Source organism: Rhincodon typus, chromosome 6 (genome assembly GCF_021869965.1).
Source record: "Rhincodon typus isolate 14 chromosome 6, sRhiTyp1.1, whole genome shotgun sequence".
NCBI lineage: Eukaryota > Metazoa > Chordata > Chondrichthyes > Orectolobiformes > Rhincodontidae > Rhincodon > Rhincodon typus.
This window is the reverse complement of record NC_063337.1, coordinates 59,755,444-59,767,746: the sequence shown is the minus strand read 5'-3', so window position 1 is coordinate 59,767,746 and position 12,303 is coordinate 59,755,444. Positions and strand designations below refer to the sequence as shown.

General features: G+C 39.1%; 1 protein-coding gene across 1 annotated transcript in view; it reads right to left on the bottom strand.

Annotated features, from left to right (window-relative positions):
* Positions 1 to 12,303, bottom strand: part of naalad2 (N-acetylated alpha-linked acidic dipeptidase 2) — a 137,871-nt gene that overhangs the window by 68,193 nt on the left and 57,375 nt on the right. Inside the window, exons 8-10 of the mRNA XM_048598437.1 lie at positions 11,613 to 11,708; positions 2,269 to 2,354; positions 1,746 to 1,865 (exon numbers count right to left, since the gene is read on the bottom strand). Coding sequence (XP_048454394.1) covers positions 1,746 to 1,865; positions 2,269 to 2,354; positions 11,613 to 11,708 — 302 coding nt within the window. The remainder of the gene's footprint in view (positions 1 to 1,745; positions 1,866 to 2,268; positions 2,355 to 11,612; positions 11,709 to 12,303) is intronic.

Here is a 12,303-nt window from a genome sequence, read left to right as displayed (position 1 = left end):
GCAATAGGAGAGGTGAGAAAATGCCAAGGCACCAGAGTATGTGAGTGTGTCGGTCTGTCTTGTGCCTGTGTATGAGTGCAGAGTGAGATTCAGCCCGGAACAGATTATTGTCTGGTTTGTGGAATTGCAACCAGTTGTGTATGCCAGAAGTCATCAACCTAACAACAGGTCTGTTTTCTGGGCAGCTGGACAGCTAGTGTGTGAGAATTATACAGAGCCAAAAGATCTTCAGATGGGAAAGAAGCAGGGTCTGTCTATTTTTCTGTAGCAAAGTAATTCATGCCTGGAGCAGTCAGTATTTCTCTCCTGTGTCGCCAGAAAAGAACTGAAAGAAACTGGAAGGAAGGAGACCAGAGGCCTGAGGTCGTCAGAAGATAAACAAACACCTCATCAAAGCCTATGGACTGGTGCTGTTGAGCTGTGATTCTTCAGTAAATTTTTCGCTACTCATAACATCCATGTTTTGTTTGTACATTTGTTTGTATGTAGGGATTTTAAAGGGGATTAGAGTTATATGTTGTTAGTTTTGTTTACCGGTGGCTAAACTTATTTCTAGTGAACAGAGGTTTGTTTGGATCAGCAATGATCCTATTGAATGGGGGAGCAGGCTCCATGGGCTGAACAGCTTACTCCTGTTCCTTTTTCCAATGGTCTAACAGTGTAAAGTATAGGAACATGGTTTGTCTTTTCCGTTAGCCTGATTGTATCAGATAGGTAGATTGTGGATTTTGTGTGCATTTACTTCTGCGGAGATTTCTGGAGTAGTGGGGCTTGAGAATCAGCGCACTTGGGCTGTAACATGAAAATTTGACTTGGTAAATATGAATGAATATTAAACAACAACACTGATAGTAGAGTTGGTTGTGCACCCCTTAGTACAACCAAGAATAATCTGAACAGTGATACTTTCCATGTTGAATGGCTTGCAGAGGTTAGCCTTCTATTTAAGTTGTCACTTGGATATTGTGCCTAAGATCTGCCTGTACCTGTGGAACTGTACTTCAGGAAAGTTTGGTAAATTTCAAGAGTAGGGAAAATTTCAGGAGAAAAAAGGCCAATTATAGTAATAATAAGAGGTAATCTGGTTGGCTTTGAGTTCAGAATACTGTTTGTTAGACAGAAAATGCACGGTTGCGATACTTGCTAATAACATTGCCACCAAATTAACGGTATCACTATTGTATTAAACAGGACAACTTACATTGAAATATACCAGTTAATCTCAGCAAAATGGTTGAAGCCAGATAAATAATCAGAGTCAAACAGGAAGAAGTCCTTTATAGATAAATTAATGGAAGACAACTTGAGACTACACAATACAGCCAATGTTTGATCACGCTGATAGCTAACCAATTTACATCCAGAAGAGGGTGCTGCACAAGCTCTTTCAAACACTGCATTTTGTATGTAAACCCTTGAAAAAGTCTCACATGACTGGGGAAGAAGGAAGGCAGAAGATGTATTCTAAGAAGAGAGATTTGTATCAATGGGAAGATTTCCATTAAACCAAACACAAAAATTTCAATCAAAGATCACTCCTAAGTGACTTATGGTCATCTAAGATTGACCAATTGATTAATCGCATTTTAATTGAAACTGGTCTGTTCAAAACATTAAAGAAAGATATTGCATTTAGTGTGAGATTCTATCAATTGTATTTCTCAATCTCTGAAATTAAGAAAGAGGTAAACTCATCTCCATAGCAAAATGGTGCCATTGCTTGTACTACATTCAGAGACTTTTACCTTCCTCCATAAGTTGTGTAAAACTTCTCACAGCTTCATGTATAACAACAGCTCCAGACACTGGATCAATACCACCAAATCCCCAGGCATCACGATGCCCTCCAAGAATGACGTAGCGATCTGTAACAGTAAAGAAACAGGGAAAAAAACCATCCTTTTACCTTTATCGTCCAAGAGAATTGCCACCAATATCAATAGACAACCTCACTTTTTTCTTTTTTTTTATTGAATATAAGGTAAGTGATTTGTTACGAATCCATAAGGCAGCTATATGTTCATGTTAGAAGTGGAAACAGTTTTTATTTTTGAAGCTTTCATGATCAATGGCATGCACTTCCAAGTCAAATGGTAAATAAAACTCTCTGCATTTGATACAATGTCAGAGCTTCTCCACTGTATAATTTGTTATAAATTACTTAATAAACCATTGCTGCAATTACATGCAATATTCCCAAAAGTATATACAATATTTTGAAAGGCTAAAGAATCCCAGCACTACAGAAATATACAGAAATGCTTTCACCTGGTTCTACTGCTCCTCGAATCTTGCCAATCACGTTGTAAATTCGTCTAACCTCATTTCTCGTGTAAACATGCATTCTGACTTTGCTAAAATTTAAAATAAACCTCTTAGTGTTCCATTGGAAAAAAAAGTCATTCAAATACTGAAGTTAATATTCACATTATCCCATTTTACATTCTTGCCACAATGGAAAGTTCAGCCTTTAGGGAAAACACAGATTAACAAGAACAGGAGTGAGGGGGTTAAAAAGGATTTGAATAAGATTTTGGCAACAGCGTTTCAGATAATTTCAAGTATTGGAGGTTGAGATATGAAAGTTCAATCTAAGCAGCTTTGAATAGTTGAGTCTGGATATGTCAAAAAGCATGGATGAAGATTTAAGCAACAGTTGAGCTGTAACTTCAGATGGGCAATGTCATGGAGGTGGTTGGTCTTTGTGATGGCAAGGGTATGAATTTAGATCATGGCTGATTTGTTTGTGTTTAAATTACATCTTGACTCCCCTGCTTAACATCTCTATTTAAAAAATATTTCATTCAGATTAGGAGTTGGGACATCACGTTACGGCTGTACTGGACATTGTGAGGCCACTTTTAGAATACTGCATTCAGTTCTGGTCTCCCTATTATAGCGAAGATGTTATTAAAGTTGAAATGGATCAGAAAAGATTTACAAGGACGTTGCCAGGATTGGAAGGTTTAAGCTATAGGGAGATGCTGAATAAGCTGGGGAATGTTTTTTTCCCCCTGGAGTATTGGAAGCTAAGGGGTGACCATATAGAGGTTTATAAAATCATGAGGGGCATGGAAAAGGTGAATTGTCAAGGTCTTTTCCCCGGAGTGAAGGAGTCCAAAACTAGAGGGCACAGGATTTAAGGTAGGAGGGGAAAGATTTAAAACTGACCTAAGAGCAACTTTTTCATGCAGAGGGTATTACATGTATGGAATGAGCTGCCAGAGGAAGTGGTGGAGGCTGGTACAATTACAACATTTAAAAGACATCTGGATGTACACATGAATAGTAAGGTTTTAGAGGGATACGGGCCAAACGCTAGCAAGTTAGACTAGATCAGTTTAGGATATCTGGTCAATGCAGAGGAGTTGCACTGAAGGGTCTGTTTCTGTGTTGCATAAGTCTATGACTCTAGGCTCCGCTTCCACTGACTTCTAAGGTGAAGGATTTCAAAGTTGCAAAGCCCTCTGAGAGGAATAAATATCTCTAACCTCTGTCTGGAAAGACCACATCAAATTTTAAAACTGTTCCCTAGTTCTGGACACACCCAGAAAAGGAACCAGTCATTCCATGTTTTTCTTGTCAAGACCTTTCAGGATCTTATACACTTCTATCATGTCACACCTTGTATACTCCAGTGGAAACAAGCCTAGCCTATCCAACCTATCCTCATAAGAGAGATCCAGGTTTCATTCCAAGTATCAATATAGTAAACCCCTCTGAACCATCTCCAATGCCTTTATATCCTTCCTTAAATATACTCACTTATGTGCGAGATGTAGTCTCACCAACACACTGTATAACTTAAGTATAATATACTGACTTGTCATGTTCAGTTCTTCTCATAACAAAGGATTATGAGCTGTACTTGCATTATTACCTTTGAGACTCATGCAACAAACAGCTCTTGCCTTGGAATTCTGCAGTTGGCTTCCGTTTAAGTAACAGTCTGCTTTTTCATTCTTCTTGCCAAAGTGAACAATTTCATATTCTCCCATATTATACTCCATCTGCCAGATTTCTGCCCAATTTATATGCATTTGCAACTTCCTGATGTCTTCTTCACAATAGCCACCATATTTTCATCTCTTCATCTAAGTTATTGATGTAAATTGTAAAATGTGGAGATCCCAGTACAGAACCATGTGAGGCTCTACTGATCACATCCTGGTAATCAGGTCCATTTATGCATGTTCTCCATTTTTTGCCAGCTGGATAACCTTCTATCCATGATCCATACCCCTATACCATGGGCTTTTATTTCCACAATCGCGTTTGTCATGGCACCTTACCAATGCCCTCCGGAAATCCAAGTATAGCATGCCACAAGGTCCCCCTTTACCCACATAACACATTACTACTTCAAATAACTCTAATAAGCTGAATAAACATGATTTCTGTATGACAAAACTATGCTTACTTTTCCTAATAACCTGAGTGTTTCTGAGTACGCAGTTCTAATCTCTTTCATATGATTGTAACACGTCCCCAAGACATGATGTGGAGGTGCTGGTGTTGGATTGGGGCAAACAAAGTCAGAAGTCACACAACACCAGGTTATCGTCCAACAGGCTTATTTGAAATCACAATCGTTCAGACCGCTGCTCCTTCAATCACTTCAGGTGGTTGTCATCAGGCCTTTGGCATCCACAACTGGTCACAACTGCCCAATCCAATCAGCTAAATCAGCTTTTGTTTGCTAGCCACATCTCAGTTTGAACACATATCCCAGAGCTGTGCCATCTCCTTTGCAAAGCAACAGTGGAAAAGATGACCCACAATAGGTTTCAGAAACTTGCTTTATAAAAGTGCAGCAATTTCTTTTTCAGTGATTTTTTGTAAAACAGCCCTTTAATCAGTTCAGTCAACAATCAAAAATAAAATAAAAAGATATAGTCTTTACAGCCATGAGAAAAGTGGAGTTGTACTCCTGCTTCTTGTCAACAATCTCAATAACATGATATATCACTTGCCATCAGTAGACAATTTTTATTTTCCTAAACACCCCTGATCCATTAACTGCTGCCTGGCTGTGATGTTGGGAAGCAAAAACATCAGTTGATGTTCAAGGCCAGTGATCTCTGCGTGCACGTGGAGTTCACTACAATGATGATAAATCTTCCTCTTCTTCTGTTGATACGCTTTGTCCACTTTCCTGATTCATGCCTAGAAAATGCTAGAAATCTTCCAAGCGGTTCTAATAGCCTCATACTGTGTGGGTATTATCTTGACAATTCCACTTTGTGCATGGAAATTTATACCTTGCTTTCGATTGGTCCAGATATGACACCAGCTATGACACCAGCTATGTTGTACACAAAAAGCCAGAAAAATTCAACCGAGCCAATTACTCCCCAACCTTGATCATCAGAAAAATGATGGAAGGGGTCATCAACAGTGCTATCAAGCAGCACTTGTTCAGTAATAATGTATGAGGGCACCTAATGAGGCTAAAAGTCAATAAATCCTCTAAACCTGAAGGGACACATCCTAGGATATGAAAAAAATGCAGTTATAGAGACAGTACATGCACTGATAGTAATATTCAAAGAATCCTTAAATTCTGGAAAACTCCCAGAGGATTGGAAAACTGCCAAAGTAAGATCCTATTCAAAATGGGGAAGGAGTCAAAATCAGGCAAATATATGCCACTTCACTGAATAATTGTCGTTGGGAAAATGTGTTTATCATAAAGGATGTAATAGCAGTGCATTTAGAAATACATAATATAATCAAGAGGTGTCAGCATGGCTTCATGAAGAGTAAATTATGCCTGACAAATTTATTCGATTTCATTGAGGAGGTTTGAAGGAAGTCAGATAAAAGTGAACCAAGTTTTGTAATATATTTAGATTTCCAAAAGGCATTCAACAATATACTGCACATAAGGCTACTTAACAAGAAAAGGCCTGTTGTGTTGACAGCAGCACATTAACACAGATAGACGGTTGGCAAACTATAGGAGACAGAGAATTCGGATAGGAGGGCATTTTCAGGATGGCAACCTTTAACAAGTGGATTACCACTGGGATCTGTGCTGGGGCCACAATTATTTACAATATACCATTGGGGAACATTACCTGAAAGGAATGATGATGGATAGGAATTGCAAACATTTACATTGGAGAAACTCAACAATTGTTCATTTCTGTTTGGCACAAAATTAAAATGGAAAGGTGGTCTGACCATGACTCACAAGGGGAATTAGGAAGAGTATTAGATTGAAGAAAGGGGCATATGTGTTAACCAAACAAGGCCGCAGACTTGAGGAATGGGAGCTGTTTAAATTTCAGCAAAGGAGAGTAAATTGATTGATTATGATGGGGAAAATAGAATGAGAGTGAACTTGTGGAGAACATATAAACTGATTGTAAAAGCTTCTATAGGTATCTGAAGAAAAAAAAGGATTAATGAAGACAAATGGTGTTCCTTTACAGTCAGATAATAATGGGGAACAAAGAGATGGCAGACCAATTAAATACATATATTTGGCTCTGTCTTCACAAAAAGATGACACAAATAACGTCCCAAAAATGTCAGGGAACACAAAGTCTAGGAAGAGGGAGGAACTCAATGAAATCAGTATTAGTAGAGAAATGGTGTTGGGGAAATTGACAGATTTAAAATCCAGTAAATTCCCAGCACCCAATAATCTACGTCCCAGAGTGCCTAAGGAAATGGCCCTAGAAATAATAGAAGATTCTACAGATTCTGGAATGTAACCTTGTTATTTGAAAAAGGAGGTAGAGAGAAAACAGGAAATTATAGGCTGGTCAGCCTGACATCAGTAGTAAGGAAACTGCTAAAGTGCATTATAAAATATTTAATTATGGAGCAATTGGAAAACAGTGACAAGAACATGAATTTACAAAAGGGAAATCATACTTGACACATCTATATGAATGATTTGAGGGTAGAACTATTAAAGTTGAAAAGGGGAATCCAGTGGATGTAGTTTACTTGGAATTCCAGAAAGCTTTTGTTAAGACTCCTCGTAAGGAATTAAAATTAAAGTGCATGGGATTGGGAGCAGTGTATTAGGCAGACAGGAAACAAAGAATATGAATAAACAGGTCATTTTCTGAGTCACAGCCAGAGACTAGTGGGGTACCACAGGAATCATATTTATAAATGTCCAAGATGAGGGGACTAAATATGGTATCTTCAAATTTGCAGAAGAAACACAACTGGGTGGGAGGGTAAATTGTGAGGAGGTTGCAGAAATGCTTTTCTGTGATTTGGACAAGTTGAGTGAGCAGGCAAATGCATGACAGATGAAGTATAATGTGAATAAATGAGAGGTTATCTACTGAGTGTTGATAGATTGGGAAAAGGGAAGTGCAACAAGACCCAAATGGCTTTGTACGCCAGTTGCTGAAAGTAAGCATGCAGGTGGAGCAGGCAGTGAAGAAGGATAAGTGGGCTTCATAGCAAAACAATTTGAGTACAGGATCAGGGGTGTCTTGTTGAAATCGTACAGGGCCTTGTGAAGCCACATTTTAAGTACTGTGTGTAGTTTTGGTCTCCTTACTTGAAGAAGAATGTTCTAGCCGTCGAGGGAGTGCAAGGATTAAAAGATTGATTCCTGGGATGGCAGGACTGACATTATGAAAAGAGACTGGATTGGTTAGGACTACATTTATTGGCATTTAGAAGAATGGTAGAAGGTGAGGGATGGGAATCTCTTTGAAGTTATAAAATTCTAATAGGAATAGACAGAGTAAACATAAGAAGGATGTTCCCAATGACTGGGGAGTTCAGAACATGGGTCACATTCTAAGGATATGAGGTTGGCTATTTAGGACTGGAATGAGGAAAAATTTCTCCAACTCTAGAGCGGTGAGCCAGTAAAATTCTCTGCCACAGAAAGCAGTTGAGACTAAAATATTGAATGCTTTGTTGCCGTCAGTTATAGTTCTTAGGGCTAAAGGGATCAATGAGTATAGGGTGAAAGTAAGAACAGCTGAATTGGATAATCAGTCATGATCATGTTGTACAGTGGACCAGGCTCGAAGGGCTGAACAGCCTACTCCGGCTCCTAATTTCAATGTTTCTACATGTTAATAGACTGTGATGAGGAAACTGAATGTACTATAGCCAAGTTTAAAGATGACACAAAAATAGGTGAAACGGCAAGAGGTGAGGATGATACAGAGAGTCTGTGTAGGGATTAGACAGGTTAAACAACTGGGCAAAAATGTGACAAATGGAATATAATGAGGGGAAATGTCAGGTTATGCAGTTTGGCAGGTAGAATAGAGGAGCTCAATATTATTTAAATAACGAAACCTGTAGCACAGATGGATTTGGTATAGTCATGCTAGATCACAAAAGTGCTAGCATCCAAATTCAGTAGGGATTAAGGAAGGCAAATGGAAATTTGGCCTTTATTTCACAGGGAATGGATATAAAAAAAAATGGAAAAGACTTGTTAATGCTATTCAAGGCACAAGTTAGTCCAGACTTAGAAGGCTGTGAACAGTGTTGATCTCCTTATCTAAAGAAATATATCCCGGCACTGAAGGCAGTCCAGACAAGATTTTACACCTGTAAAACTATAGGTTACATTGAGAAGATGTGCAGAAGTAGGATGCAGTTTCAGAGCAGTAAAATGTGACAGGGTTTACACATGCAAAGAGCTCATAGAGTTGAGCAATCGACATTGGAAAGGATACCAGCATCATTCCATCAGAAATTAGAGATTCTACTGAATCAAATTTAATGGAACTTGTGAATGCCAATGGACAAACAGTTAATTTTAAGCTTGATATTGGTGCAAAAGTCTCTGTTCTATCGGAGCAAATACCATGGTTGAAGAAAAAGCTGCAGCCTGCATAACTACAAAAACTACATAACACAGGTAGCTTAACTCTTAGACGTAATGTTGTTGGCTGGGCCAGCATCTATTGCCTCAGTTGCCCTTGAAAAGGCCTTTTTGAACCACACAGTCAATTTGGTGTAGATACACCTAGAGTGCTCCTTAAGCAGGGATTTGCAGGATTTTGACTCAGTGACACTGAAGAATGGCAAGGTCAGTAAAGTGAACGCCCTGGAAGGGAATGTGAAGGTGATGATCTTCCTATCTATCCACTGCTCTCGTTTGTCTAGTTGGCAGTGATTGAGAGTTTGTGAGAAGCTGTCTAATGAGCCTTGGTGGATTTTTGTCGTGCATCTTGTAGATTACACACACCACTGCTACTAAGAATCAGTGTGAAGGGACTGAATGTTTGTAGATGTGATGTCAATCAAGACAGCTGTGTCAAGTTTCTTCAGCATTGTTGGAGCTGCACTCATCCTGGCAATTGGGGCATTATCCTTGTGGATGATGACTTTCAGTGAGTTACTCACTACAGGATTCCTACTCTCTGACCTACTCTTGTAGCCTCTGTATTTATATGGATAGTCCAGTTCAGTTTCTGGTCGAGAATAATCCTCAGGATGTTCAGCGATGATAATGCCATTGAATATCGAGGGGTGAGGCTAGATTGTCTCTTGCTGGAGGTGGTCATTACCTGTCATTTTGGTGGCATGAATGCTACTTGCCACTTGTTAGCCCAAATCTGGATACTGTCCAGGTTTTGCTGCATTTGGACATGGACTGCTTCAGTATCCCCATGAACGCTACTGAACATGCAGTCATTAGCAAATATCCACACTTCAGATCTAATGATGGAGGGAAGGTCATTGATGAAGCAGTTAGAGATGATTGGGCCTAGGATACTACCCTGAGAAACTTCTGCAGAAGTGACTTAAAGCTGAAGTGATGGACCAACAACCGTAACCAACTTTATTTGTGCCAGTATGACTTTAACTAGCAAAGAGTTGATTCCCCTATGTCCCATTGACTCCAGTTTTGTTAAGATTGCTTGATGCCATGCTCACTCAAGTGCAGCCTTGATGTCAAGTGCAGTCACTCTCATTTTACCTCTGGAATTCAGCTTTTGGGTCTCTGGTTGAAGGCTGTATTGAGATCAGCAGGTGACTGGCCGTGGAGAACTGAGCATCAGTGAGCAGGTTATTGCTAAGCATGTGCTGCTTGATAGCACTGTTCATGATCCCGTCCATCACATTCCTGATGATTGAGAGAAGACTGGTGGAATGATAACTGGCTAAGTTGGATTTGTCTTGTTTTTTTGTGTATAGGATATACCTGCACAATTTTCTAGATTGTCAGAAATTGCTGCCTCCATGTAATGTCCATTACAATTTTTCAGGGCCACTCAATATTTTACTGGAGATACTTGTGGAATATATATGACATTAAACAAAGGATTGTACGGAGTTACTAAGTGAGAATAATGTTTCTAAAGTGCAGCATGCAGATGAAGGAGAATTGGAAACTTTGGTTAAACTTTTGGATGATTCCAGGATTAACATTATGAAATTGGATCAGAAGCCGTAGATGTTACAGATGCTTTGACTGTGACTTTATTGGGTTCAGTATGAAATCACAGAAAGGTGATTTTGGATAAATTAGTTGATTATCTCTTAGTATGATGATACCGAGGTAGAATTAGTTCACCACCCCAAGGTTAGGTAGCTTCAGATTGATGGATTTACACTGAATTACCAAATGTTGAGCTTTCTGAAGGCAAACTATTGATAGGTTATTTAAATCTTGAGGTTTGATTAGCACTAATCTCAGAAGTTACTGTTTTTTTGATAAAATCCAGGCATTGTTAATTCTGCACAGTCAAAAATTGTGATATTTTAAATGCTAATTAAACTGACAGATTCATATTCTGCATTAATCTATTGAAGTGTCTTTTAAAGAACTACCAATACTTGAGAGAAGAGCATAAGGTTAGAAAGGAGGATGAGTAAGGACAAAGAGTGGGTGAGTGAGGAGAAAGGCATAAACGGTGGTGACTAAGCAGAAAGAGCTGTACCAAGAATGGGCAGATGGCAGATTAAGGAAAGGGCAAAAGAGAAGAATAAATTTACATTTTGGAGCCCCCAACTGCTATGGATTTGAAGAAACAAATCTCAGCAGTTACGAGTATTTTTGTTTGGCGTTGTCACATCACTTTACGTATTGCCTTATTGTTTGCAACTTACATCAATATTACATTCTTAGTGCTATCAGGGGTAAGTTGGTTCACTTGGCTAGAGGGTGGTTTGCTATGCAGAATGACACGAACAGCATGACTTCAAATCTTACACCGGTTGAAGTCACCGTGAAGGTCCTGCCTTCTCAACCTTGCCACTTGCCTGAGGTGTGGTGATTCTCAGATTAAATACATCACCAGTCATCCCTCTCTCTATGAGAGAGTGGTCCTCTGAGACTATGGCAACTTTTTCTTTACCTTGACCTTTTAGCAGTCACCATTTCTAGTAGAATATAGATACCAATTGTACTACATATTTACACTTACGATTCAAGAACACGAATTAGCTTTGAGTTGTGTGTTAAATATTTTTATCTTGAAAATATCAGTATTATTAGGAAGTATACCAGTCTGAGATTTGGTGTCCTCAATGCTGTGTGCACAAATATAAATATAAATATCACAATAGGCTACATTAGAAAGGGTAAGATATGATGTTATCAATAATGTAAAATATTCAGGAACACTGCAGTTTGCTCTTTTGTTTCAGAAGAACATACTTACCATGAGGAATAACTGTCCTTGAAACCAGGTCCAATGTTATATGAAACATTCATTTGCCCTTTCCATTCACTTGGAGCTGAAATTCCTCTCATGTTACTGTTGAGTATGAGCATTAAAAGAAAATAAGAGTCAACTTCTATTTGCAATATAAGACCGCAAGACCGTAAGAAACAGGAACAGGAGGAGGCCATTCAGCCCCCAAGCCTGTTCTGCCACTCAATAGGATCATGGCTGATCCAATGTTCCCCATGTCCACTTTCCTGCCCTTTCCCCATAACCCTTGATTTCCCCTATTGACCAAAAATCTATCTCAGCCTTAAAACACAGGGACTCTGCCCCCATAGCTCTCTGTGGCAAGGAGTTCCAAAGAGTCACAACCCCTTGAGAGAAGAAATTCCTCATCATCTCAGTCTTAAATTGAATGATTCTATGGATTGAAGCAAATCCAGCAACACCATGTGGAATCACAGAACAGTATGATACAGAAGTGGCCACTTGGTCCATTGAGTCTATGCTGGCTCTTCAGAAGATAGTTCATTTGGGTCCATTGTCCATCTATTCTTCCATATCCGTGACAGTTGTTCCCTTTCAAGTGTTTATCCTGTTCCCTTTTGAAGGCTACAATGAATATGCATCCAACAAACTTAACATACCATTGTGCAAAAAATGTTTATCATGCCATATTTGGTTA